The sequence below is a fragment of the Alexandromys fortis genome, unplaced genomic scaffold (genome assembly GCF_014885135.2).
Source record: "Alexandromys fortis isolate MF-2015 unplaced genomic scaffold, M_Fortis_MF-2015_v1.1 scaffold_149, whole genome shotgun sequence".
Lineage (NCBI taxonomy): Eukaryota > Metazoa > Chordata > Mammalia > Rodentia > Cricetidae > Alexandromys > Alexandromys fortis.
This window is the reverse complement of record NW_026068025.1, coordinates 211,761-238,776: the sequence shown is the minus strand read 5'-3', so window position 1 is coordinate 238,776 and position 27,016 is coordinate 211,761. Positions and strand designations below refer to the sequence as shown.

At 55.0% G+C, this 27,016-nt stretch overlaps 2 protein-coding genes across 2 annotated transcripts in view; both read left to right on the top strand.

The window, feature by feature from the left end:
* Window positions 1-24,325, top strand: part of Obscn (obscurin, cytoskeletal calmodulin and titin-interacting RhoGEF) — a 140,684-nt gene extending 116,359 nt beyond the window's left edge. Inside the window, 24 exon segments of the mRNA XM_050163756.1 lie at window positions 29-140; window positions 12,515-12,627; window positions 12,908-13,076; window positions 13,214-13,292; window positions 13,405-13,605; window positions 14,292-14,352; window positions 14,765-14,842; window positions 15,111-15,283; window positions 15,485-15,511; window positions 16,504-16,656; window positions 16,754-16,799; window positions 17,171-17,248; window positions 17,540-19,460; window positions 20,093-20,173; window positions 20,341-20,451; window positions 20,570-20,737; window positions 21,333-21,455; window positions 21,603-21,773; window positions 22,336-22,420; window positions 22,625-22,864; window positions 23,082-23,305; window positions 23,512-23,587; window positions 23,777-23,926; window positions 24,083-24,325. Coding sequence (XP_050019713.1) covers window positions 29-140; window positions 12,515-12,627; window positions 12,908-13,076; window positions 13,214-13,292; window positions 13,405-13,605; window positions 14,292-14,352; window positions 14,765-14,842; window positions 15,111-15,283; window positions 15,485-15,511; window positions 16,504-16,656; window positions 16,754-16,799; window positions 17,171-17,248; window positions 17,540-19,460; window positions 20,093-20,173; window positions 20,341-20,451; window positions 20,570-20,737; window positions 21,333-21,455; window positions 21,603-21,773; window positions 22,336-22,420; window positions 22,625-22,864; window positions 23,082-23,305; window positions 23,512-23,587; window positions 23,777-23,926; window positions 24,083-24,260 — 4,818 coding nt within the window. The 3' untranslated portion in view covers window positions 24,261-24,325.
* LOC126514679 (uncharacterized) lies at window positions 6,228-9,219 on the top strand. Its single transcript, XM_050163755.1, has one exon. It carries the CDS (start codon window positions 7,683-7,685, stop codon window positions 8,694-8,696), a length of 1,014 nt encoding a protein of 337 aa, XP_050019712.1. The 5' UTR covers window positions 6,228-7,682; the 3' UTR covers window positions 8,697-9,219.
* Window positions 24,326-27,016: the final 2,691 nt, after the last annotated feature.

Genomic DNA, 27,016 nt, shown 5'->3' with positions numbered 1-27,016 from the left:
TAATGGGCCTTTGCTGTCCTTTTGCCAGCTGGTGAACCGGTTGGGCTCAACACGTGGTGGGGGAGAACTGTACATGCAGAGCCCTGCGCTGCGTGCCCGGGACCAGCATCATCGGGAACAGCTTGTGGCTGCTGTGGAAGGTAGGTTCTGTGTCTGTCTGCGCTGTCCCAGTGACTTGCGAGTTCTAAGCCCCAGGTGGGAATCTCCACCGGCCTGGAAGGAGCCTGGTGGAATCTTTTCTGCAAACCAGGAGGGGCCTCTAGGAGGAGGAGGCTAGGTCTCAGGGTGGGAAATGATGAAGGTCGAAAGCTGGGGAGGCTGTAGAGGCGGTCAGAGGAGGTGGCTGCGGGGTCATGTGTGTACCTGTGGGTGCTGGGGAGGCTGTGCAGGTCAGAGGAGGCGGCTGCGGGGTCATGTGTGTACCTGTGGGTGCTGGGGAGGCTGTGCAGGTCAGAGGAGGCGGCTGCGGGGTCATGTGTGTACCTGTGGGTGCTGGGGAGGCTGTGCAGGTCAGAGGAGGCGGCTGCGGGGTCATGTGTGTACCTGTGGGTGCTGGGGAGGCTGTGCAGGTCAGAGGAGGCGGCTGCGGGGTCATGTGTGTACCTGTGGGTGCTGGGGAAGACAGGAGCCCAGAGTGAGAGCTGGAAGTTGCCCTGGATAACGGGCATCCCACAGTCCTGCTCAGCCATTATCTCTGCAGAGGGAACATAGCAGGGGTCTCCATCAGCTTGACTGGCAGTGGTCATGGAGGCTCCGTGCAGGTGGCAGCAGGAATGGGTGAGGGGCCCACACTGAATGCAGAAGGCACGACTGCCTGGAGCAGGGGCAGGTGGAGCAGGTGTCAGGACACCCGTGGGTGTGGACTGCCTGGAGCAGGAGCAGGTGTATGTAAGGACACCCATGGGCATGGACTGCCTGGAGCAGGGGCAGGTGTCAGGACACCTGTGGGTGTGGACTGCCCGTGAGAAGCACAACGTTGCAGTTCAGGGTCCTGATCTTGGCTCAGGGTTACTCCTGGTGTACCTGGGTAGGGGTGGGAGTAATCTCACTAGGGACTGGAGAGATTTAACTCAGTGTTAAGAACATTGCTCCTCTTGCGGAGGACCTGAGTTTAGTTCCCAGTACCCATGTCAGGACACTGCCTGTCGATCTAGCTCCAGATGGGCATCGGACGCCATCTTGTCTCTGTGAGGGTCAGCACCCATGTGTACAGAGATAAAATCAAAATAAATATTTATAACAAGATGATATAGATTAGCCTGACTAGGGACAGAGGGCAAGTTTTGTTAGTTGTCCTGGAAGATGTAAACAGACATCTGTCCGTTCACTTCTGATAGGGCGTCAATAACGGACCCAAGAAATAATTCTACACAAGTCATAGTAAGCTGATGAATTTGCTGGGATTGCTTAGAGGCACATGGGTGGGGGATTACTTAGAGAAACATGAATAACTCAAAGGCAGCTGTGTCGCCAACAGGCACATCCAAGCATGGGTGTTGTATGACCTGGAGGGGGTCTTCCTTCCTTCCCGTATCCTCATGGGGTTCCCTCATCGAAGGCGTGGTTCATTGGTTCAGTTTGGAAGATGGAACCGCATCGTACTCCACCCCTTCCCCAGACCCCTTCTTCCATTCTTTCTGACTCCTTTTGTTGTTTGATGTTCTCTGAGCCTCAGAGGGATGGTAAATATGTCTGATTACTTTCTTCTATCCATGGCTGAGTGCGGCAGAGAAACAGTCATTTAGTTTCGGGAGCTAATGGATTACGGGTCTCTGTAGCACACCCCTCCCTGGAAAAAAAGATAAGTTTTCCTCTATGACTGATCAAAATGACTGACCAAAGCTAACAGCAGCAGTAATTGATGGGTGTAAATACAGATGTTTAGAAGGCAATTTGACAGGCACATCACAACCAGTAAAGAAAGCAACATCAGTTGCCTCCACTCAGAGACCACGGGATTTTGCCCTTCCTTGAGGTACCGTATGTGAATTCCCTCTCATGGAGCAGGCTTTGAATCTAATAGGAAATGGTAGCCCTATGACGGCTGTGCCACCGTTGTCCTAGCAAGCACAACTTGTGTGCCATGTTAGTGTGGCATGTTAGTGATGTAGTGCACATGGCCACTCCTAGCTGATGATGACCATTGGTGACCCAGTGGTCCAAGCAGCACCTACCGGCACTAGTCAGCAAAAAGGGAATTTCCTCTTCAGTGCTAACTTACTTCCGTGTCCTGTTTCATAGCGTGTCAAGGCTTCAGCAGCAGGTTCTTACCATTTAGACCTTTGTTTTTCAGCGGTGACAGCAGCCTTTCTGGTTGTAAGGCCTTGTAGAGGAGTAGCCCAGGCCTGGCTCTGGGACTTTTAGTCCACACTGTATGCTTCTACGAGCATCTTCCTGTCCATGTAGGTGCTTTTGTTTGAACTCCATCCCCGTTCTTCCAGATGCTTTAACAAATCTGTAAGTCTCCTCAGGGGTCAGCACTATATGATGTCACTTCTTTTTTTTTTTTAAGCAGAAGGTGGGTGGATTCTCTGAAGGCCAGCCCTCATCCATTCTAAGTATCAAGTGGTCTTGGTCAGCTAGGGCTTTACTAAAAGAGAAACATTATAAAAGGCCAGTATAGTAGGAAAAGATCACATCCGTTGTTTCATCCGAGAGCAGTATCAGGCACAGACGGGAGGTACTACTTCATCTAGCCTTGCATAATTCACAGACATTTTTCATGAACCGTCTCTTCATCCTGAGGTGCCATCGCTGCTGCAGGACTCGTGGGCATCACCCCACTTTCTATGGCCTCAGCAGGGTGGAACCCGAGTTGCATATGTCAGCACCCACTGCAGGATCCGTACAACCCCTGCATCCCACGTGTCCCTCACTCTGCTGGCCCCTATGCAGCCACTAGTGTTCTGCGACTGTTAACTAGTGAGACGAAATGTCTGTGTATCCCAGATATGGCACGCTTGACAGATTGAAGCACATGTTTACTCAAGTCTTGATTAGCGAACCAGTGAGATGGTGGAGGGCACTTTCAGGAACACGGGTGACGCAAATGCGGGCATATTACTGGAAGCCTTCTTTGGCAAGGGTGAGGACTCAAAAGGCCGTATTCTCAGAATTTGCACACAGCCTGGAGGCTGCTCTGCTGGGCTCCACTCCCCAGCAGTTGTTACTGCTTAGGTAACTTGGGAAGCCGGCAGCGCCTTGGAAATTTTGTGGATTTCTTGAGTCCTAATGAGCCTCCCTCCAAGAGCGGGTGTTTCAAATTGCAGTAAGTGGCTACCTTAGGAGGGTTATGACAAGACAGTCACGTGGACAGTCAGGACGGGGAGGAGCCAGCTATTGCTGTCCCATCTGGAAGGGCTCCAAGATGCTTGAGAACCTCACATCCCTGGGGGCATAAAAAGAGAGACTGGACCAGTACCAAGTGAGCCACAGTGCCCATAGTAGAAGTGGTGACATATATATCTTCTGAACACCGAAAGCTGGCTCATGTGGTCCCTTGGCCACTGGAACCAGTTCCTGCCATCTAGACCCTCTCAGAACTGAGCTGCTCAGAGCCCAGTAGCTCAGCCTTGGGACCTCTGATGTCCTCCACTGCCCTCTCAGAGATTCCCTCCTTCTTTGATGAGCAAAGGTCTTTGATTCTTGTCCCTCATAGGGTCAAAGACCTTTTTCTGTGACTTGCCACACACATGCTGTGTCTGCCCACAACCTGGTTACTGGAGCACCATGCATACTGGCATCTGCCGCCACCAGCACACTCTCTTCCCATTGGCATCTGTTGGGTGCACACCTCACGGCGTGCAAGCGCATCCCACACAGTCATTTACTTGGTTGTCGTGATGAGTCTTTTTCTGGGACAGAAGAGGGGTGGCAGCATGGAAGAGCAGGCCCAGGACTCACAGGGATTGGATGTGTATCGACGCCTTGGGGAGGCGAGAAGGCTGGTCCTGGAAGACCCTGGAGCCAGAGTCCAGCCAACCTGCTTCCTAACCCCCGTCCTGCTTCCTGTTAACCCTGCGGCTCTGCAGCCAGAGTAGTCTGACAGAACTATGTGGGTGTGGCTGCCCTCTTGCTTTGTCCTGCCTCAGGCTGGGAGCCCTGCTTTGCACTATTGCAGCCTGCCTGTGGCTGCCAGTTACACCCAGGCCCAAAGCTGGTCATGTTGAGCGCTGTGAGCAGAGGGACCAGGAATGTAGCCTCTCCGAGGTGTTGTGCCCGCTGCTCTTGAGAGCAGTGAAGTGGGGTCCATTAGGGAGGGTGAAGGTGCTAGAGCAGGTGGGAAACACATTGTTCATCTGTGTACACCGAGCTCAGGCTGGAACCTAGACTCTCACTGCGGGGTCCCTTCCCATTAGGGGAAACCTTTACACGCACACATTTACAAACACATACACGCCTACTTGCATATGTGCATGCATATGTGTATATCCATGCACACAGAGCACACATACACATGCACATACATGTATGCATATGTGTACAAACCTATGTATGTACATGTATAAGCATATATGTGCCTTGTGAAAGAGAAATATGCATGTATGTGCCTATACACAACACATAATAAATGCATTTCTATACACACAGACTGATGGTACCTTATCTCACGTGCTCCTCGGCTGAGAGAGGTTGTCACGCTCTGTTGCCTTCCTCTGTGTGAACTTGCAGCAAACCAGGGCTTATGAGATAGTGTCCCAGGCTACACCCCTGGGCAGTTTCCCCCACAAGGTTATAAAGAAGTCTACTAAGATGTAAGGGTGTAGGTAGTCTATGAGCTGCCTACTGCCCGGCTGCCGAGCCTTTGTGGGGTGCACCTGGGAGATCCCATCTGAGGGTACTGTAGAGAAGAGCCCTCTTACTGCACAGAGCCAGAGACAGTCTGGTCCCAAATGAGTCCCAGCCAGTTTCTCAACCTAGAGCTCCACACACGAGTTGGGAGCCGCTGGTTATAGGACAGAGACATGCTGGGGTTGTCTCTCCTGAGAGACAGGTCTTCCCACCCTGAGGCACTGTCTACGGCTGTTGCTAGAAGGACATCTGTGGCCTCCCACCACGAAGCTCAGCTGTGCCATCCCCATTTTTAGTCTTTGTGATGTTATTGTAAAAGAGGCATCGGTCATCCTATCCTAGTCTTAGTGTGGCTGTTGGCTCCGTGTGCAGCTCCAGCCCCAGCCCCACCCCCACCCCTGGCCCTGCCCGAGCTCAGATTCTATGTCTGAGCAGTGGAGCCTTAAGTGTGACAACTTCACGGGACTCCCATGGCCTATGGACCGAGAGAGGTTTTATATAGAGGCAGGCTCTTCTTCCCACCCACCCCCAGTCCTGTGGTTCCCTAAGGTCACTAGGTACTCCATGTGAGATGCAAGGTTGACACTTCCCATAGGACAGGTACTGTTACCTGTTTCACAGAGAGGGAACTGGATTCCTGGACTGCTAAGATCTTCCCAGGAACACGCAGATAGGCGGGGCCAATGCTCCTACACCAAACAGGTTGCTATGCTATGAACACCACTCAGCTCAGCCCCCGGGCGCTGCTGGTCTGTAACGGTTGCTGTTCCGACTGTTTTCTTTGTAGTCACTGAGCAGGAGACAAAAGTCCCCAAGAAAACCGTCATCATGTAAGTGCAGGCGTGACTCTCATCTTCCTTTGACTGTCGTGCCCATGCATGCTACTAACCCCTCACCTTGCCGGCCTGATGTCCTTGCTGCCTGCCCGCCTGCCCGCCTGCCTGTGCACCTAACCTTCACATACCGCATGGGTCATCAGCATCTTGTGGATTCTTGCAGGCACCTAGCCCAGCCACTTCCCGGGGTCTGTGGACCCCGTACACACCACAGCTCTCTTCTGAGGCCTCAGAGCACATGCTGCAGGGTGCTGCTATTCTATATAGTTCATGGCGACTCACCAGGATAGTGGCTTTCCAGCAGCTGGGGAGAGCTGGCAATGAAAGCCATTTCCCTCAACAGGCTCAAGACAGGTTTCTGCCCTTTTCTGCCCTTAGGCCATGTTGGTAACAGGGCGTTCTGCAGCGATAGAGTCCCATTCCATAACCTGCCCTGCCCAACAGCGTTTAAATATGTCTAGTGCAACAGACAGCCAAATCTTAAATGTGACCCAGTTTTTATTCATTGGATCCAACCTAAATAATGCTACCATGGTAGGTATCAGAGCTCTGGGGCATTTGGGTCTCCAAGTCCAGCTGTTACATTTAGAAGATGGGGAAACTGAGGTTCTGGAAAGTAAGGAGGCCATCGGAGAGCCACTTCCTCCAGCCAGTCTTTTCTTCATTCTCCAGTGCTTTTAAAGCTCAAACAAAAATCCTATGTATGAATCCCAGGAGCTCGGAGCATGGCGACCCCACTGAATGTGGGATTGTGGGGACCAGGAGAATCTGGGAGGCCTTCCTCTATAGACTGCACAAGAGACAGGGAAGCCCAATAAGGGGAGGTCTCTTCCGCGCCATGGGTGGCCATGTTGCTGGAGGATTCTGTCTGCAGACCTTGGATGAAATCTGGGTTATCCCTTATTGTCCCACATCCAGCTCTCTGCTTCTAAGGCGGCTGCTCCCATGTTGCCACCCAGCCTATACTCACCACCCCAGCCTTGGAAAGGCCCCGTGCTGGAGGTTGGCACAGATGATTGCCTGTATCTGCCTTGTGGGGAGCAGTATTATCAGACGCTTTGAGGCATCCAGATCATGGTCCCTGGTGCCAGAGGAGACCCCAGATATCCAGTATTTGTGACATAGCCCTGGGAAAGTTCTCAGCCTTTCCATTTTTTAACCTTACCTCTGCTGGGAGCAAGAAGCAATTGAGCCCAAACTCAAAAACTTGGAAAGTCCTAGCCAATGCCTGTCACTCACCCTGGTGCTCAGGTTTTACCTCCTCCTCCTGCCACCTTCACTCCCATTTTGGAAGGTAGAACTCAAAGAGGGGACGAAGTATGTGAGAAGTCCCAAGGCCTTTGGCAGCCCAGAGAGGTCCGGAGCTAAGTAGCTCCTTCAGGTGTCCTCGTTGGCCTGGAGAGCGCTCACGGCTCACATCCATTCAATCCCAGAGACCAGGAACCCCAGCTGCAAGTCTGAGCCAGCGGCATGCTGGGCTTGCTATTGTGCATGTGGCTGCTGCACCCGCCAGCCATCTATCCCTATTAGCTGAGGTGCTTGGGGCACTGAGAGATGGCCAGGTACTATCTTCTTGGGGACAAAGCACAAAGCCTACTGTGGGGATGGGAAAGAGGGGTGACCAGCACAAAGGACATTTGCAAAGCACACCTCACTTGGTGATGGGAGGTACCCAGGACTCTTGTTTCAGATCACATCCCGATGTCTGAGGTTGATCACTGGGACTTTGTGCTTTGTTCCTATGGTTTTCTTAGCGAGGGCTGTGCAGGGTGGGCTCAAGTGCAGGCGCAGGAGTTTGTGCTGTCTTAGCCTCTGCTCACTCACACATGCACTAACCCGGGCTCTGGCGTATGCTGCTGATGGCACTGTGCTGGGTGAGGCTGTGGGTCTCCATGCCCATCTCTTCTTGGGCCCTCTCCCCCTACCAGAGAAGAGACCATCACCACGGTAGTGAAGAGTCCCCGAGGCCGACGACAGTCTCCTAGCAAGTCTCCCTCCCGTTCACCCTCCCACCGCTCTGCCAGTCCACTGAGGCCAGGGCTGTTGGCCCCCGAGATGCTGTACCCACCAGGGACCAGCCCATCCCGGAGACTTGAGGTAGAAGCAAGCAGGAAGGCCCCAGTGCCTGCATTATATGTGACAGAAGCTGAAGCCATCGCTCCAGCCTCGCAGCCCAAGCCCAAGTGGTTAGAGGTTGAGGAAACCATTGAAGTCCGGGTGAAGAAGACAGGGTCACGGGGTGCATCTCCTGTCCGAGAGATGCCCAGCAGTGGAGAGGGGATCCTCTTCACACTGCCTAGTGGGATCGCTGGCAGGGACCCAAATGCCAACAACTCCAACAACAAGAGTGTGTCCCAGGAAGCTCGGACCAGCAGCCCCCCTATAGTCCACGTTGGTAAACCCTTCGTCTTCCATGTGGACCCAATGGGCAATGTGGACTGGGCAGCTGCCAGCCATGAGCCAAAGGAGGTCGGAGCCCACCAGGAGGAAGAGAACATTGCAAAGGATGAAGGAGACAGCGACAGAGAAGAAAATACCGTCCTACTAGAAGAACCCCAGGACGCGGGTAGCCTTCAGGGCCGTGACCCCAAAATCCTCACGCACAATGGCCGGGTACTAACATTGGCTGACCTGGAAGATTACGTACCCCAGGAAGGAGAGACTTTTGGCTGTGGGGACCCCACCCCCAGCACCCCTGATGAACCTCCCTGCGAAGTCTCCGTGCTCCAGAGAGAGATCAGAGAGCCCACTGTGGGGCAACCTGTCCTACTCAACGTGGGGCGTCCTCCAGGCCCCAGTGCCATGCCCAGCTTCTTCAGGTCAGGACCCCAGGTCCACAGCCCCGAGGGTGTCTCCTTCCTCTTGCGTGAGGCCTGGACAGGGCCAGTGGGTGCCACCCCTTGGACAAGCTCCTTCCGCACCCATGTCCAGAGTTCTGTAGATGGCGGCCAGAATAGCTTCAAGACAGAGGTCTCTACCCAGACAGTCAGCTTTGGGGCCGTAGGAGAGACAGTCACTCTGCATATTAACCCAGATGGGGGAGAGGCCCCAGGCCCCTCCCAGGGTTGATGCCACACCCTGGGGACAACAAGGCTAGGCGAGTGGCCCAGAGCCTCGGGCCCTGCCAGGTACCAGCGTCTACCCTGGAATCCACAGCTTACCTCAGGGACCTTCCACCCCCTGCTCTTCTCCAGCCTGGGATGGAGTCTTCCTTGCTTTCCTGCCCAGTCTTTTCTACCTCACTGGACTTGTTCTCTGCCGGGAAGACGGGGAAGTACCTGAAGTACCTGCCGTGTTAGAATACGCTGCTGTCACAAGAGCTCTGGCCAGGAGCAGCTGAGAGGCCCCGGCTTTGGACTTCACCCCGCAATCCTTCTGTGGGGCTCTCAAAACAAGATGTGGACTTGGGTGTTTGCCCTGAGACATATCCCGACTGAGGGTCTTCCCTAGGGCTGCACCCAAGGCATGTGTTGGCCGGCCACCAGCTCTGTGGATCTTTAGGGCCACATCTGTGGTGGACACATGCTGCAGGGCGGGAGGAACTCCCAGGCCATTACCCTGATGAGAACAATAAAACAAGTCCCAAACCCTCCTCTCTGTTTCTTCTTGATTGTTCACCTAGAAGTTTAGGGTCCTACTCTTATTTTTTCAAGGTCACATCTCAGGTCATATAGGACTCCTAGGGTGGTTGGCTATCTGTGTACCCTGATGACGGGCATGCAGGTCCCAGTCTGTCTTGAGCTCCATGGGTAGAGTAGGGTCAGCAGTGAATCTTTCCTTGACAGTCTATGGGGCTGGTCCTTGAGACCCACAGCTTGGACCAGGGCAGCCCTCTTGGCCCCTTTTGGCCTGTCAGAATCTGGGCGGGCCTTCCTAAGCCACGGATAGTTGAGGCTATTGTAGGAGAAATGGGAGTCATGAGTGAGACTAGGTGACCCGCGTGCCCTAAGCTCTCAGCATTTAGGGGTCAATTCCATTGTCTTCAGAGGAGATGACCTACAGTCCTTGCGCTTGTCTGTGAGTTCCAGGCAATCTCTCGCCCTGAGGCTGTTCTAAGGGTGTTGCTGAGCTCTTGGAGCTGGGAAGAGTGTCTGGGTGCCCATCCAGCCTGGGTCTGGGGGTGTCAGAGATGCCTCATCAGCAAGCACTGAGGAGGATCTGGGTGGGGAGAAGGTTCTGGGCAGGGGACTTGCTAGCAAAGGAGAAGTAAGCAATCCTGGGGCAGCTGTTTGAGAACCTCATGTGGGTCTGAAAGGTACAGGGGAGAAAAAATGAGCCACACAGGAGAGGGTTAGAGGATACTGGGGTTGGACCACTTAGGTAAGGGCAGGAAGCTTTCAGTCACATGGGGCGAGGCCTGCGTGCCCTGGGAGGTGAAATATGGGCGTGGCTTCCTGTACACCCAATCCTCCGTTCCCCTGGCCCTTGATATGTGCCAGTCTGTCTAAGCTTTGGACTCTGGAGCCGGCTTTGAGGGGAGCCAGGCCTGGATGGAAGGTGTGTGAGACTGCACGCATGTTGAAGACAGGGGCTTTCTGAAGGAGATGTGCTTGACCTTTAGCTTCAAGGAGGGTGGCCCTGGGTGTCCATGGCTCTGAAGGAGGAAACAGTGGTCCTCTGCCCCTGGGCTCAGAGCTCCTCACTGTCCCATATCCTCCTGGGCCTCCCCATGCAGGTGGTTTCCAAAGCAGGGAACAGCAGACGGCAGGACAGGCGTGAGAAGGCAGACTCTGAGAACTGGGGTGGGCACTCGGAGCCTGTGCCTGGGATTTCGGTCCTCAGGCCAGACTTACCTTGTGTTCCCATTCTCCTGTCCAACAGATGCCCCTGTGGAGGACTCTGTCCATCCCACCCAGGATGGAACTGACCAAGAAGCCACTTCTGTCCTTTGGAGAGTGCTGAGCTCAGAAACCCCCAGCTCCTCCCCGGGGGATTTCCCCCACACCAGACAAACTGAGCCGCCTGCACTTGAAGAGGCTGCTCCCCAGATCCCAGGCCTGACAGCCTCAGGTACACCTGGTGAGGCCCAGTGGGGAGCTGACTCCAAAGGCTTCTCTTCTCCCCAACCCTGCCTTTGCTAACCCCATCCCATCCTTGGCCATACCATCCAAGGGGGTCACTTTGATTGCCCGCTCCATGCTAACAAACTTGCAGAGCTCTGGGTCATCTTGGAATCTTTATGGCCGCATGTGCCATCATGTGCTTAGCCTGGTCAAGGCCTAACCTTACTTAACTTGTCCTCAGATTTCCTATCTGTGACCTGGGCCCACCCCTGCCATGTACCAGGTGCCCACTTCTACCTAGAGTCTCAGTTTCCCCAGATGTGCCATCTGTCCACTTAGTTTGGCCCAAACTCTTCTTTTCTAACTAGTCAGTATGGTGTGTCTTACCTTGTCGATGAGTAAAGTGTCCTCTATAGGGTCCTACACTGCAACCTGTGTCCTGCTCTCATGTCACTGTAATGCCAGCCTGGCTGGATGTGCAGGTTCTGGAGGGCAGAGCCTCTCCATCCCGATACCAGCCTGGGCAGCACGTCTCCTTCCTAGTGCCAGCCTGGCTGGTGGGCTAAGATATCAGGTTTGTCACCTTACTAGGAACTGGAGGACCTCAATGTCTGGCTTCAACAGGACAGCCAGCATTCCTTACTATGCTGTGGGGGCCAGGGCTCATTGTGGGTGCCTGGTTTCTACTGAGGGCCCTGGTTCTGGAGCCACTCTTGACTTTGTGATTCACCACACACTGGCACATGGGGCCCCGTGCTTGTTAAAGAAAGCCCTCCTGACTTCAGCCTAGCTTCAGCTCACCAGGCTTCCTGTCTCCTACCAGCCGAGTCCCCAGAGGCCTCACAGCCTGACACACACAAAGGTCTGGAGCAGGAGACGACAGCAACTTCTGGGGCCCAGGAACGGACTGTACCCATTCGGTAACTTTCTGAACTAGATGGGTCGTGTGTGTGTGGGTGGACCTGTTCTCCGAGGGACGTCCTAGGTTGGCAGTGCAGGTTGGCCCACCTGCTCTGGCTTCGTGGCCTTGAAGAGTTGGCAGGGTTAATGATCTCCAACATACTTCTTACAGGTTCCAACCCAAGCTGATGGGCAGGGGAGGGAAAAGGGACCCACCCTAGAACCTAAGGGAGAAGCCTGAAGCCTCTGCCCACATATCTGACCTCACAAATAGGGACATTAGGGTCACCATCCCGTCCTGAGGCACAGCTACCTGAGAGGTACAGAGTCAGGGTGCCTCACTGAGCAGAGACCACCCTACCTTGACTCCAGGGTGGAGGGAACAGCTTGGCCAGGTGCAGGCACAGGGCAGCTGCTCTTGGATGTGCACAGCCGAGTCGTCATGGAGACCACACAGAGGACCTATGTGTACCAGGCTCCTGATACAAGTGCTGCAAGTATGGAAGTGGGCCATCCAGATGGGGGTGCACCCATGCCATCCAGATGGGGGTCACTCATGCTGGGTGCAACGGGTGTTTTTATGAGGGCCTGATTACATCACATGGCATGCCTCAGCCCACGTTCCCCACCCTCCTCTTTCTGAGCAGCCCCTTCCCTCTTCTCTGGGAAGAGACTACCAACAGCAAATGTGGTACCTGCAGGTTCTATACTTGAGAGAGATTTTTAGCATTCTGCCTGCTTTGGCTTGACCTTCCATGTGATTGCTTGGCCGGCTGAAATTAAGGCAGGGGAAACAGCGGCTGGAATGCCCTTTACACCTGCTAGATGCCTAGGCAGTGAGGTGGTTGGGGTCCCCGTCACCAGGGAAGGAGGTGGGCTTTCTGGTCCAAGGCTTCACTGACCACAAATGTACGTGGTGGACTGTGCACCCAGGGCTGTGAAGCCTGAGGGTCCACACACGGGTTCTCTTTCCCCCTCTCCCAGGGGCCCCATCCATGCAGGTCACTATTGAGGATGTACAGGTAGAAGCTGGTGATGTGGCACAGTTTGATGCTGTCATTGAAGGCAACCCACCTCCCACAGTGACCTGGTACAAGGTAAGAGCAGTCCCAGGCTGCAGGGGGAGGAGATAGGCCTCGGGAGCCTGAGGGTATGGGTGCATGTATACATGCACCCCACCATGCAATCTGCAACCCCACTCCACAGCCCCACCCTGCAGTCCTATCCTGTACCTTCCCATCCCACTTCTGGCCTGTACCTGGGGCTGGGCATACAGCAGGTATTGGAAGGGCTGCTCCAGGATGAGCGTGTGGGTCCAGGCCCAAGTATCTCCCAGGGCAGGCTGATGGGAGCCCAGTCTGCCTCTTGTGTGTTCAGGACAGCAACCAGCTGATGAACAGCGACAGGCTGAGCCAGCGGCAGGATGGAACTAAGTATTCCTTGGTGTTGACTGACGTGGCTCCAAACGACGCTGGTGTCTACACGTGCCTTGCCCATAATGCAGGAGGACAGGTGCTCTGCAAGGCGGAGCTGCTGGTCCATGGTGGTGAGTTGCTTGGCTCCTGCCAGGTCCTGGGTGGGGTACAGGGACCAGGGAGCAGTCCCCATCATTGTGTGGGAGAACAGCGGGGCCAAGGCTGTCATCACTGCCTGTACTGCACATAACCTGTGCTTTGACCGTAGGGGACAAGCTAGACTCAGAAAAGCAAGTGTATCGGCGAAAGCTGCATTCCTTCTATGAAGTCCAAGAAGAGATTGGGAGGTATGGCTTCCCCACCTTCCCTGCAACCTGCGGTCCTCCCTCCTCCTCACCTTCCTCCTCCACCCTTAGCATGACACTGACCATGGTTCCCTCTCTCCCTCTTCTCCCCCAGGGGTGTGTTTGGTTTCGTGAAAAGGGTTCAGCACAAAGGGAACAAAATGTTCTGTGCTGCCAAGTTCATCCCCCTGCGGAGCAAAACTCGGGCCCAGGCGTACCAGGAACGAGATATCTTGGCTACGCTCAACCACCCGCTGGTCACTGGGCTCCTGGACCAATTTGAGACCCGGAAGACTCTCATCCTTATCTTGGAGCTGTATCCTGCACCTGGACCCTGGGAGAATCCAAGAGACATTGGGTCCCAGGCTAGGGTTGGAGTTACTGAGAGTGGGGTCCCTGGGCCTGGGCGTTATAGTGACAATTACTAGCCACACATTTGAGCATCCCTGTTCCTGATGCTGTGACTATGTGTGTCAACAGCTCCTGATCCTATAAGTCACAGTGTCATGATTTGGGAAGGAGGCCACTAATCCTGAAGGTTCTCAACAAGGGTAGCCTGGGGTCCCTCTCACAGGTGACCTCATGCGTGTTGGAGAGAATTTTCCCATCCCAGCTTCTCTAGATCTCCATCACTGTCAAGGGGCCTTGTTTGGGGGTCTTCTGTCCTGCATGGTCTGGCTGCCCTGTCATTCCCAAAGCTGTGTCTTGGGATCCTGGGGAAGGGGTGCTTAGTGTTGGCTCTTGAAGAGATGAAAGGGTGCTTCTGTTCCAAAACACAATCGTCCAACAGCCTGTCCTCAGGGTCTTTCTGAAGACCACTTTCTCAGGGATGGTAACCATCTGGGACCCTGGGGCTCTCCATTCCATCCCTTTCACCTGAGTACCAGCAACGCTAGATCTGGATTGCAGGAGCGTCAGGTCCTGCACACCGCTCTGTGAGCATCGGTGCCCAGGAGTCAGGCGGGTTCCAACCAGTTGCAGCTTCTCCTTGACCAAGCTGAGGTGCTCATCCGAGGAGCTGCTAGATCGCCTCTTCAAGAAGGGTGTGGTGACTGAGGCCGAGGTAATATTTACCCTCTCCTTGTCTGAATGGAGCCCTAGGGTCAGTGTCTCTTGACCTAAGACCCTTGTGGCTTCCAGGGTACCCAGACATATCCATCCATTTCCTACCTTCCTGGCCATATCTGTTCAGCTGTGCTGGTGGTGCCCGCTTCTCCCTGATTTGAACAGGCCACTGCTTCCTGCCTACACTGGCTTAGCCCGTCTTTGGGATGTCCCCTCCCCAGCCCCGGAGCTCACAGATTTCTTGAAAGACTTTTCCAGTAACCTGTCCCATGGGGCCTGAATTAAGAGGAGGAAGGCTTGATTACGGGGGCAAGCAGGAATGTAATAGAGGAGGAGGCCGAGGCAGGCCCCTCACTACCCGAGCCAGCCTCTTGGGCTGGTCCCCAGTTAAACCAGGTTTTTTACCACAGGTCAAGGTCTATATCCAGCAGCTGGTGGAAGGCCTGCACTATTTGCACAGCCACGGGATCCTTCACCTGGATATAAAGGTACTGACCCCAGGGTACCTCCAGAACTCAGGCTAGGGATAGATGGGAGCCTTCCTGTGCTTGAGTTGCAGTGAGCATAGAGGACTTCCCAGCCCCCGGGTAGGGTTTGGATCAGAAGGAGTAGTAGAGGTGATGCCGGGTCTGACCTTGGGGCTCCCCACTGCCCTTTGCTCCAACAACTCTGCAGTGCTCCCCAAGGCCCAGAAGGATAGGCGTTGCCTCCCTCATGACATGTAGCCCTCAGCAACTCCCCAACTCTGCCTGACAGCCCCCCAACATCTTGATGGTGCACCCAGCCCGGGAAGACATTAAGATCTGTGACTTTGGCTTTGCCCAAAGAGTCACCCCTTCAGAGCCACAGTACAGCAAGTACGGTTCACCTGAGTTCGTGTCCCCAGAGATCATCGAGCAGAGTCCTGTGAGCGAGGGCTCAGACATCTGGTAAGTGGGTGGACCACAAGGAGGGCTGTGCTTCTGTCTGTCCTCTGTCTGTCTGTCTGGCTGGCTGGCTGGCTGCTGAGGATCCCCTGAGCCTCTGACTCCTATCCCACTCCTAGGCTCCTCCAGCCCCCACAAGCACACCCCCTGCCTATGGGCCAGGCCTGGTTTGACTCACGGTGTGTTGTGTTTTCATTCTTGCAGGGCCATGGGTGTCATCTCCTACCTCAGGTGAGCGGACCCTGCCCTGTCTCCTCTTCCAAGCTGACTCCTCCATGTAGGTCACACACACTTCTAGCCACTGCCTACCTAGATCAGCCCCGAGACCCAGCGGGCGGCTATTTTGAGACCAGGCAGGAGGCCAACCCTGATAAAAAGGTTTCCTTTAACACTTCTCACTAACATCCAGCTGTCACGAGGCAGATCTTAGCCACTTTCCTGTAGGTCTGGTGGCTTGCCCATGGGGCACATAGTGGCCATTGCTGCCCTGAAGGTGCTAGTGGTATAGCCTGAGTTTGGATCTCCTCTGTGGGCTGAACCTTGATCTCTACCCTGGAAATGTTTGTCCTACTCTAAGCTGACCTTGAATCCTATCCCCCTCTGAACCTGAAGTTCTGCCTTGGATTAAGGCTGGGCGCCACCTCACACTGATCTTCATACCTGGATCAGCTTGAACCCAGATTCGTCCCTCACATTAAGGCCAAATCCATATCCGAAGCTAAAGCCCTGTCTCTCTCTTAGTTTGGACATGAGTCCCCATGTCAGGATAAGGGCTAGTGACCACCCTAGGATGGGCCCTTTATCTCTACCTAGGTCAGAGCCAAGACACCACCTCAGACTTAGGTCATAGCCCCTCCTCAAGCTGAGCCTTCTATAGGACAAGTCCTAACCCCCATCTCAGGCTGATTCTTCCTTGATCCCAATCTCAGCCTAAGCCTGGATGTACATTCTAGTCTGAGTCCTGAGAATGACTCTAGGCTTTGCCTGGCTCCCTACTCTAAGCCAATCCTGGATCGCTGTGGTCCAGCCTGAGGCATCTGCTAGAGCACTGTGGTCCAGCCCGAGGCATCTGCTAGAGCACTGTGGTCCAGCCTGAGGCATCTGCTAGAGCACTGTGGTCCAGCCTGAGGCATCTGCTAGAGCCCTCAGGTCTAGACGAGTGTAGTGCACATCCAGCCAGGGACTCTCCTCTGGAGTCAGCCTCCTCCCTTCCCGGCTTTTAGCCTGACCTGCTCATCCCCTTTTGCTGGAGAGAGTGACCGTGCCACCCTGCTGAACGTTTTGGAGGGGCGGGTCTCTTGGAGCAGTCCCATGGCTGCCCATCTGAGTGAGGATGCCAAGGACTTCATCAAGGCCACACTGCAGAAGACCCCCAGGTGAGTGCACCCCTGTCCCTTTACCTGCCCAAGCTCTGGTCACCCTGTCATGGGACCACCGGACTGACTAGCCCACCTGTTTTTCTTCCTCCTCCAGGGCCCGGCCTAACACTTCCCAGTGCCTCGCCCACCCCTGGTTCCAGGTAAGTAAACCCATCTTGGACTCAGCTCCCTGCTCTGCAGAAAGGGAAACGAAGGCCAAGATGTCTCATCAGCATGGATTGTTCTGCCTGTTGTCCCCATTTCAGAGGACATCAGTCCCTTCATATAAGCCAGGGGGTCCTGGACCCTCAACAAATAATTGCTAGGCAGCTAGAAACAAGACGTTCCTTCTGCTTTTGTGGGCATCTGGGTAAGGGACTTGCCCTCGAGTGTCTGAGTGGAGGAGATCCTGAAGCTTGTAGTGGGGGCCAGTCTGCTGCCTCTGCCTTTCTGGGTCTGTGCATCCTCAGAGGGACCCCACCAGGGTACCAGTGTCTCTTTGTCACCATAGCCACTCCCCATCCCGCTGCAGAAATCCATGCCTGCTGAGGAGGCCCACTTCATCAACACCAAGCAACTCAAGTTCCTTCTCGCTCGAAGTCGCTGGCAGGTGAGTCCCCCTTCCCCAGGAAAGAGGTGCTGAGGCCAGGGAAGGGAACCTGAATATAGCTGTGTGTGGCGCTTAGGCCAGGAGTACAGGGGTTAGACTGGCCTGTTCCATGCTTCTGGGTTCCCTTGAGTGTGCCAGGTATTGGGGGCAGAACAACAGAACACCAGATACAGAAGTCCCAGATGTTCTGGGTAACCCCGCTGGGCCCCCTGGAAGCATAGAGGCAGTGGGCACCCCACCCCTGCCATGCCCAGCCATGCCCAGTGGGTGTTCCTCTGTCCTCCTTTCCAGCGCTCCTTGATGAGCTACAAGTCTATCTTGGTGATGCGCTCCATCCCTGAGCTGCTCCAGGGTCCTCCAGACAGTCCATCCCTAGGGGTGGCCCGGCACCTGCGAGGGGAAGCCAGTGGCTCCTCTAGCTCATCGTCTTCCTCAGACAACGAGCTGGCCCCCTTTGCCAGGGCCAAGTCACTGCCGCCTTCCCCTGTGACTCACTCCCCGCTACTGCATCCTCGGGGCTTTCTGCGGCCTTCAGCGAGCCTCCCAGAGGAGACAGAAGCCAGCATGCCTCCTGCTGACGCAGCCCTGTCAGCATCCCCCCAGGGTGCTGGACCTCCAGCAAGCCCAGGTTGTGTGCCCCGACACACTGTCATCAGCAGCTTGTTCTACCAGCAAGGTGGCGAGAGTTCCGAGCGTGGGAGCAAAACCTTGGGTGCCAAGAGGCACCCGGCTCGGAGGCGGCACCTGCTGAAGGGCGGGTACATCGCAAGGGCCCTCCCTGGTCTTCGGGAACCACTGATGGAGCACAGTGTGTTGGAGGAGGAGGCTGCTAGGGAGGAGCAGGCCGCTCTGATGACCAAGACGCCCTCCTTTGAGACTGCCCTGAGACTACCTAACTCCAGTACCCGAGAGGTCCCAGGCCGAAGCCGCTCCCTGGACCACAACCCACCAGACACCACTGGCCCCTCTCCTGAGGAATGTGGGGGGCATTACCTCTTCCCACCCTCCTCAGGGGTGACTCATGAAGCCACTGCCAAAGACATGGGACACTCAAAGGGGTTCTTGAAGGGGTCTGCCCCCTGTTCACCTGCTAGTGGTGATTTGAGGCCTGCTAAGCAAGAGGGTTCTTCCCAGGACAGCTGTAGAGGGAAACCACCCTCTTCCTGTCACTCTGACCTGGGTTCTGGCTCCCAGGAGGGGTGCGGCTCTCCATCATCACAATCGCTTGGCTCTTTACCTCCACAGTCATTGAAGAAGGACCTCTTGACACCCTCCCTCTCAGGACAGACTCAGGACAGCTCTCTACAGGGAAGGCCCTGTCCGGGTCCCTCCAGTTTCCCAGAGCCAGGCTCCCAAGTGGGTGCCTCCCTAGATACTGAAGGCTTGTCTGAAGCTGAAGACACATTTGACCTCACACCTCCCCTGCAGCGGCCTCAGGAGCAGGCCACTACCCGGAAGTTCTCCCTGGAATCCCGTGGGGGCTATGCAGGGGTGGCAGGCTATGGCACCTTCGCCTTTGGCGGGGATGCAGGGGGCATGCTAGGGCAGGGTCCTCTTTGGGCTAGGATGGCCTGGGCTGTGTCTCAGTCCTCAGAAGAGCAGGATGAAGCTGGGACCGAGAGCCCTAAACCTCTAGACAGCTCCGTGCCCATTGCTGAGGCCAGTGGGGTTCCCCTAAAGACTTCTCCAAGCTTCCCCCCATGGCAGGAAGTTGAGCAGGTTTCCCTGGTTCAGATCCGGGATCTGTCTGGTGATGCGGAAGCAGCTGACACTATCTCCTTAGACATTTCCGAGGTAGATCCTGCCTACCTCAACCTTTCTGATCTATATGACATCAAATATCTCCCCTTTGAGTTCATGATCTTCAGGAGGGTCCCCAAACCTGTAGAGCAGCCAGAGTCACCTGACTCTGAAACTGAGGCCGGCCAAGGGCTGGCAGACTTCCTAGAGGAGGCGGCGTGGCCCTGGCCAGGAGAGCTGGGCTCGCATACTGGCTTGGAAATCACAGAGGAGTCAGAGGAGCCAGAGGACCTGGAAGCACTGCTGGGAGAAGCTGCCCTGGGCAGAAAACGCAAGTGGTCCCCTTCCCGTGGCCTCTTCCAGTTCTCTGGGAGGTGCCTGTCAGGGGAGGAGCCTGTGGAGCTCGGGCTGCGCCAGAGGGTGAAGGCTTCCATGGCTCACATCTCCAGGATCCTGAAGGGCAAGCCGGAAGGTGACCTCCCCCGACATCTATCATGTCCACATGTCCCTTGTGCTGCACCCATGGGGCTACTTCATCCTCATGTGCCCTCTCAAGTCCCATTGTCTGCCTTCCTGTTCTATGCTACCCACACCAACTAGCCTGACCTCACAGGACTTGGCTCAAATTCTAGGATCCTCTCTGCAACCATGACACCCCTCCTTAATGGGTATCTGAGACCATCCCTGACACGTAACAGCTGCAGGGGCCTGGAGCCAGCAGCAGGGTCAGACTTTTGGGGAGAGAGAGGGTTCATGGATCAATTCACCAGATCCCAAATCTCTGACCCAGGAGCCACTCCAAACCCAGACTCTATGACATGGCCCTCAGTGACCCCATTTCACTTCCTCTTCAGAGCCTCCATGTGTTTCCGAATCCTGGGCCCAGCCCCCAGGTACCCCACAGCCATCTATCTATGTCCTGTGCTCAGGCCTGTGTCCTGACAGACTGTAGCCAAGGGAGGTTGGTGGTGGCTTCAGCAGCTTAGTTCTGGTTTTGCAATACTTCCTGAGGTCCTGGCCTTTCCTCTGGCTGATTTCCCATCGTGAGGAAGCTGATGCTGTCTTGCTTCTCCCCATAAGCTCCTGGCCCTCTTTCTCCTGCAGGTCCTGAGAAGGAGGAGCCCCCCAGGAAGAAGGCGGGCCTGGCTTCTTTCCGGCTGTCAGGCCTGAAGGGCAGGGACCAAGGTGAGCAGGGATCACAACTGTGGGAGTCCAGCGTGGGTTTCTGGTGTAGAGGTCTAAGCAGTTTTGGAAGGCTTCTGTTGAAGCCGAGGGAAGAGCTGAGCAGGGCCTAGCCTGGGCTATCTGGTCAGGAAGTCTCCTCTCAAGGGTCATCTTATGCCCCCTCTCAGCGCCATCCTTCCTAAGTGAGCTTTCAGATGAGACTGTGGTCCTGGGCCAATCAGTGACACTGGCCTGCCAGGTGTTGGCCCAGCCAACGGCCCAGGCTACCTGGAGCAAAGGTAAGGAGCTGTCCCAGAGACTGGGTGCTGGATTGGTGCTGACAAGCAACAACCACAGTCCCAGTGGGATGCTGTGGCTGTCCTGGGGAAAACCAAGGCTGACTTTGTTTTGACACAGATGGGGCCCTCCTGGAGAGCAGTGGCCACCTCCTCATCTCGTCCACCCTGAAGAACTTCCAGCTGTTAACCATCCTGGTGGTGGAAGAGGAGGATCTGGGTACATACACCTGCTGTGTGAGCAATCCGCTGGGGACAGCCGTCACTACAGGTGTCCTCCGGAAAGCAGGTGTGTGGGCCACACCAGACGTCTCTGCCAGGACAAGGAGGCTGGGCTGGGGGTTCCAGGAGGCCCTGATCTTGATTAGTGAGCAGGACGTTGCTGGCTTCTTATGTGAGGGTCCATGCAACTGGGACTCGGAGGAAACTCACGAAAAGTCAGAGGTAGATAAAGCTGCTAATGTCCATCTTGTGCCAATCAGAGCTTCCTCTCCAGATGGTTCCTCCTCATTTTCTTCTACTGCTTTCTGAATTGGTTCCTGCAGCGTGCAGGGGTGTTTCTGGAGCAGTGAAGAAAGGGACTATTGGCCTGCCTCTGGTACCCGTCCGTCACTGGGTGGCCTGTATGCCTTATGCTAGGGCACTCAGAAGAGATGAGGCACTAACCAGGGCCGCTCCCTAGGGTCTTGAGTAAGCCCCGTGAGATGCCAGCTGAGAGGGATCGTGACAGAGGTAGCCAGGCAGATACCCCTGCATCCCCACAGCCTCTTCTCCTCATCCACTCTTGAAACCCCTCTCCAGATTGTTGAGAGTGAGAGAGGTGTGGCCAGAGATTGCTCCTTGTGGGTCGAGCCTCCGTGCTGATCACAGGGTTGCCCTTGCAGAGCGCCCCTCGTCCTCTCCACGCCCAGAGGTGGGGGAAGTGTACACGGACGCAGTGCTGCTGGTCTGGAAGCCCGTGGAATCCTGCGGCCCAGTGACCTACATAGTGCAGTGCTGTATAGAAGGTACAGGCTTCCCGAGGCTTAGGCCTTTGTGCAGGGTTGACACGTAGAGGCACTGTGTGTGCGTCTGCTCTGTATCTGTGGGTGGCCTCAGGAAAGGGGTTCCTTTAATTTGCCACGACTGCTTCTCACTCTCTCCTGTGTGGTCAGGAGGCAGCTGGACCACCCTGGCCTCTGACATCTCCGATTGTTGCTACGTCACCAGCAAGCTGTCTCGGGGTGGCATGTATACCTTCCGAACAGCGTGTGTCAGCAAAGCAGGAATGGGCCCCTACAGCAGCCCTTCAGATCAAGTCCTCCTGGGAGGGCTCAACCACCTGGGTAAGCTTTGGGGTGGATGGGGCAGCGAAGGGTGGCCATCAGATCAGGCATAGACACCCTCTTACCCATGGATGATCTACCTGCCTGTATTCAGCATTCAGAGCTTACACTCCCTGGGAACCCTAGCATCTTCCTGTCCCCTTCACTCACCAGCTCCTTCCTTGTGTTACCCCGGGGAGTTGATCATGGTTGATTTTTTTACTTTACTGTGTGCTGTGTTTGCATCTGATGGGAGAGTGCTGTGGTTGACTGGAAATGGCCGGTGTAGACTCAAGAACGGCAGGTGTCGGTGTCCTTTGATTGCTATCTGGTTCCACCCTGGAATGTCCTCTACCATATCACACACCAGTCAGTCAAGACGGCAGACTCTGCCACGACCCTCCCTTGTCCAAGTTTCTCCTCCAACGCTCACAAAATTGTTCAAGGAATGAGGGGTCAAAGTGCATGGGATCCTAAAGAAGGACTACTTTCCTAGGGCTTGGGAAGGGACTATGAGAGATGTGAGGGACAGGACTACCTGGATGTCCCTCCCCGACTAGGTCCCCTATCTCTCCTTCTACAGCCTCTGAGGAGGAGAGTGGCCGGGGGAGGCCAGCCCAGCTGCTCCCCAGCACAAAGACCTTCGCCTTCCAGATGCAGATTCGGAGGTGCAGGGGTGTCTGCAGAGGGTGGGGGGACGGTCCCTCAACTCTTCCTCTGGGCTTTTCATGCCCCGCGCCCCAGTGCCACTGCCCAGTACAGCTGTCACTTGCCCCTTACCATATCTATTCATTGAGCTTGGTCCCTGCTGCTCTAAGTGGTGGGGACTTTTCACAAGCGCCCCTCCCCCCTCCCGTGTTTCCTTTCCACAGGGGCCGCTTCAGTGTGGTACGGCAGTGTAGGGAAAAAGCCAGTGGGCGGGCGCTGGCTGCTAAGATTGTCCCTTACCGGCCTGAGGACAAGACAGCTGTGCTAAGAGAATATGAAGCACTCAAGAGACTGCATCACCCACATCTGGCCCAACTCCACGCCGCCTACCTCAGTCCCCGGCACCTGGTACTCATCCTGGAGCTGTGCTCTGGCCCTGAGCTGCTACCCTGCCTGGCAGAGAGGTGAGGGGTAGCACGGGTTGCCTAGGAGACAGGCAGGCAGATGTCTCTGGGAGGGACCATGAGAACTGTGACCACACATCAAGCAGGGACTCGGCGGAACCCGATGCTCCTTTTTGGCTTTTGCCAGGACAGTGTTCTCAGCCTTCCCTGGTGTCCCTAGCCCTGGCAGGACACCCCCACCTGCCTTGGGCCCGTCCTGAGTCCTCTGTGCTCCTAGGGACTCCTACTCAGAGTCTGATGTGAAGGACTACCTGTGGCAGATGCTAAGCGCCACCCAGTACCTGCATGCCCAACGCATCCTGCACCTGGACCTGAGGTCTGAGAACATGATGGTCACTGAGTACAACCTGCTTAAGGTGGTGGACCTGGGCAACGCTCAGAGCCTCGGTCAAGAGAAGGTCCCACCCCCTGAGAACTTCAAAGACTACCTGGAGACCATGGGTGCGTATGTGACTCCAGGTCTGTGCGGGGAGGGAGGGAGTTCGTCCCTAACTGGCCTCCCTCCCCCCCAGCTCCACTGACACCTCTCACAGGCTGGGCATCTGGGCTCCGATGCCCGGCATGTCACCTGACTCCTCCACTGACATCTTCCACCTGACCCACCCAACTGTGCCCAACCACCTGTGTCCACCCATGCTCCTCTGCAGCTCCGGAACTCCTGGAAGGCCAAGGGGCTGTTCCACAGACAGATATCTGGGCCATTGGTGTAACAGCCTTCATTATGTGAGTCCCTCAGGTGTCTGGGGAAGCTGTGCTAGGTGGGTGGGACAAGCCCCGCACACAGAGCCCTGTGGGTCCCCACAAATACATCCAGAATTTGGTCCCCATATGCCACTATTCATTATGGTGAGCTTGGTATCCCTACATCTCCTATCCATCCCTGAGCGTCTCCTGTGCCTCTCACCCACGCAGGCTGAGTGGCGAGTACCCCGTCAGTAGTGAGGGGACTCGCGACCTGCAGAAAGGCTTGCGCAAGGGACTCATCCGGTTGAGTCGCTGCTATGCAGGGCTGTCTGGAGGTGCCGTGGCTTTCCTGCAGAGCTCACTGTGCGCTCGACCCTGGTAAGGAGTCCAACCTGTGCTCTGCCCGCTTTCGCGGGCCCAGCCCACAGTGCTGGCCTCACCCACCGTGCACCCTTCCCTCTCTGTTTGTCTCGCCCTGCACTCCGCCCTCCTAGCCTAACCCTCAGACCCCGGATGGTTCACTTAATGTTTCAGGGGCCGCCCATGTGCCACCACCTGCTTGCAGTGCGGGTGGCTGACAGAGGAGGGTCCCGCCGGTTCCAGACCCACGCCCGTGACATTCCCCACCGCGCGATTGCGCGCCTTCGTGCGCGAGCGCGAGAAGCGACGGGCACTACTCTACAAGAAGCATAACCTGGCCCAGGTACGCTGAGGTCCTGCTCTGCTGGGCAAGATGTGCCTCGCCACACGGGGACACCTGCGCCAATAAAAGATGCAAACCAGCCAAAAGTTTCCTGCCTCATTGAGTCACCTTCCTGGCATTTGGGATCTTCATTCATAGTTCTGGAACTTGAGAATCACAACTTGTGCCCCAAGCGATATCCACTCACCCATCCTCAATAAACCAATTAAAATGTGGCTCCATTGGGTAGAGGGACAGAAACATAGCAAACCCCTCAAGTCGATCTTCAGCATCTGAAGTGAGACTTAAAGTTTAGAGGGCCAAGGATATGCACACCTCAGCAGTGCTGGCCAAGATGCGGTCTCATCCATCCTGGTAATCTGGGTTTCACCTACACCTTGTGAAATGCGCTGATAGGTTGATAGAACTGTTTGAAATCTTTTTCGGAGACAAGTGGCCCCCCTGGATGGTGCCTTTTTCTGGGGGTGGGGGTGGAGGGACGGCGATGACTCCTATTTCTTTAGGGTCTGTTGATAAAATTGAGAGACACAGGTGCTTCTTTAGAACATTATTGCTGCCAGGCTGGTAACAACCGGAGCAGATCCCCCAGGAACCTTTGGCTCCGGAAGCCTGAAGTGGTGTAGTGATGGTCTCATATCCAGTTCCTGCATTTCTCTTACCCTTTGGGCCTCAGCTCCTCCTCGTCATAGAAACCCGCTGGCCTCTCCCCTGCCCTAGTGTGCAGCTGTGACCTGAACATCTTGGTTGTATCAGGTCTTGGTCAAGAAATCAATCAGGAGGCACTGCTGGGGTTGGACAGATGGCTGAGTGGTTAAGAGCACTGACTGCTCCTCCAGAGGTGCGGAGTTCAATTTCTAACAGCATGGAGGCTCACAACCATCTCTAGTGGGATCTGATGCCCTCTACTGGCATTAAGGTGTACATGCAGACAGAGTACTCATACAGAAAATAAATATTTGAAGGGGTAGGAAGAGTACCTCTTGGCCATGAACCCCTGAGGTCTTTATCTAGGTCTTGTCTTGGGATTGCTGGTTCATGGCCATGGTGAAAACCAAGCCACCCTGCAACATTATCTATACTGTGTGTGGCCTTGGATCCCCTGCTTTTACACATGGATGTTCTGATAAAGTCGCCCCATTGCATTCTCACCAGAGCCTGTGGTGAGGAAACCCGTCACTGCCTCTTCCAGAGAAGGAAAAAAACATTCCCCTTGGCCAGGATCCAAAAATCAGTTTTACCCTCTCCCCGGAGGGCTGACCTGAGGGACCTCCCCATAGGGCCTTGACTCGCTAAGATCCTAACATCCAGTAGCAGCACACTAAAAAGCAAGCCTGTGACACTTAGATGCCTGAAGGCTAGTCCACCTCAGGACTGCAGAAGCTCAGGCAGGGACATCTAGGAGCAGGCAAGGAGGGAGGTCCCTTTCTTGGAATAAACCCCTTTGCAGAATCTAACCTTGGGGGGCAAGCTCTTTCAGCCAGAGCCAGGCCCCTTCTGCCATGGATAGAAACAAGGCTTTGCTCCCCTTTTATCATGGTCATAGGCCAGCAATTCCAAACCAGTCTGAGAAAGACCCCGAGTGTTCATGGCCAGTGGTTTCTCCTGATTTTCACTTGGTCAAAGACTGACTGGTGCACTGTTGATACAAATGTCCTGGGGGCAAGCTGCAACCATGCTTGCTTATAGCTGGGTGCCCAGGGGTTGCTGCTCTGACTAGTCTCCTGTGGCTGAGAGGCTTTGAGGCACCAGTCGGTACTGTCTCTGCTTTTTGAGAGCATCCAAGCTGGAACCAATTCTTGTTTACTGGCCCCTTAGGTATTTTTGCACCTAGGGTACCTTGATCTCAGAACTGGGACTGGTCCCCATCTTGCCAATCTTCCCACTGCCCCTACCTCCCTGCTGTCCTGATTTCACCAGGGCCTGTGCAGACATGCCCCTTGTTGGTTGCTATAATATAATAATATATACAATAATAATATAGTATAATATTGCACTCGGGGCTGCTGAATATGTGACAGGGATCATTTATCTTCTCATTTGGGAGGGGAAAGTCCAAGTCTGTGCCCCCAGGACTCTGCCTCTGGTGACAGCCCCTGACGGTGTGGATGTCGCTGATAAAAGATAAAATGAGATGTCCTCATGTTAATTATGAAAACCAGAGGGTGGGAGAATGGGATCACAACTAAAGCCGCAGATGCAAACATACTACGGAACCTGGGCTTCAAGGTCCACCTACTGGGATAGAGCTCAGCCACTGCTATGGTAGAGCTCAGCCACCGCTATGATAGAGCTCAGTCACTGCTATGGTAGAGCTCAGCCACTTCATTAACCTCTGTCCTTGAGCCTCACTCACTGCATGGTGTCTGTTCCACCACGGGAGTTCCTGGCTGGACGCATACTCCCTCAGCAGGGGCCCTCCCTAGGGACCCATATTAGCAGCACAACACTAGACTTACAGAACCCAGTATTTGGCTTCGGTCATGAACTTCATCCTTCCTCAGAACCTGTGTCCAGCTCTTTTCCAAAGCCATGACTAGGGCTATGAGCATATGTTGGTCTCAACCACACGGCTGTCCCCTCTGTTTGTAAGGGTTTCCTTGTCCCAGAAATTACACACGCTGCATTGTCTATAAGCCACAGCCAATGCTGATGCATGACACAGGTATTACATTTACCTGCTAGGCTTCCCCTGCCTGGAACAAACATGTGGAAATGTCGTAGGGCATCCTCTTCAGAGAGAGCTGGTTACAGGTCAGGAGCAAGAT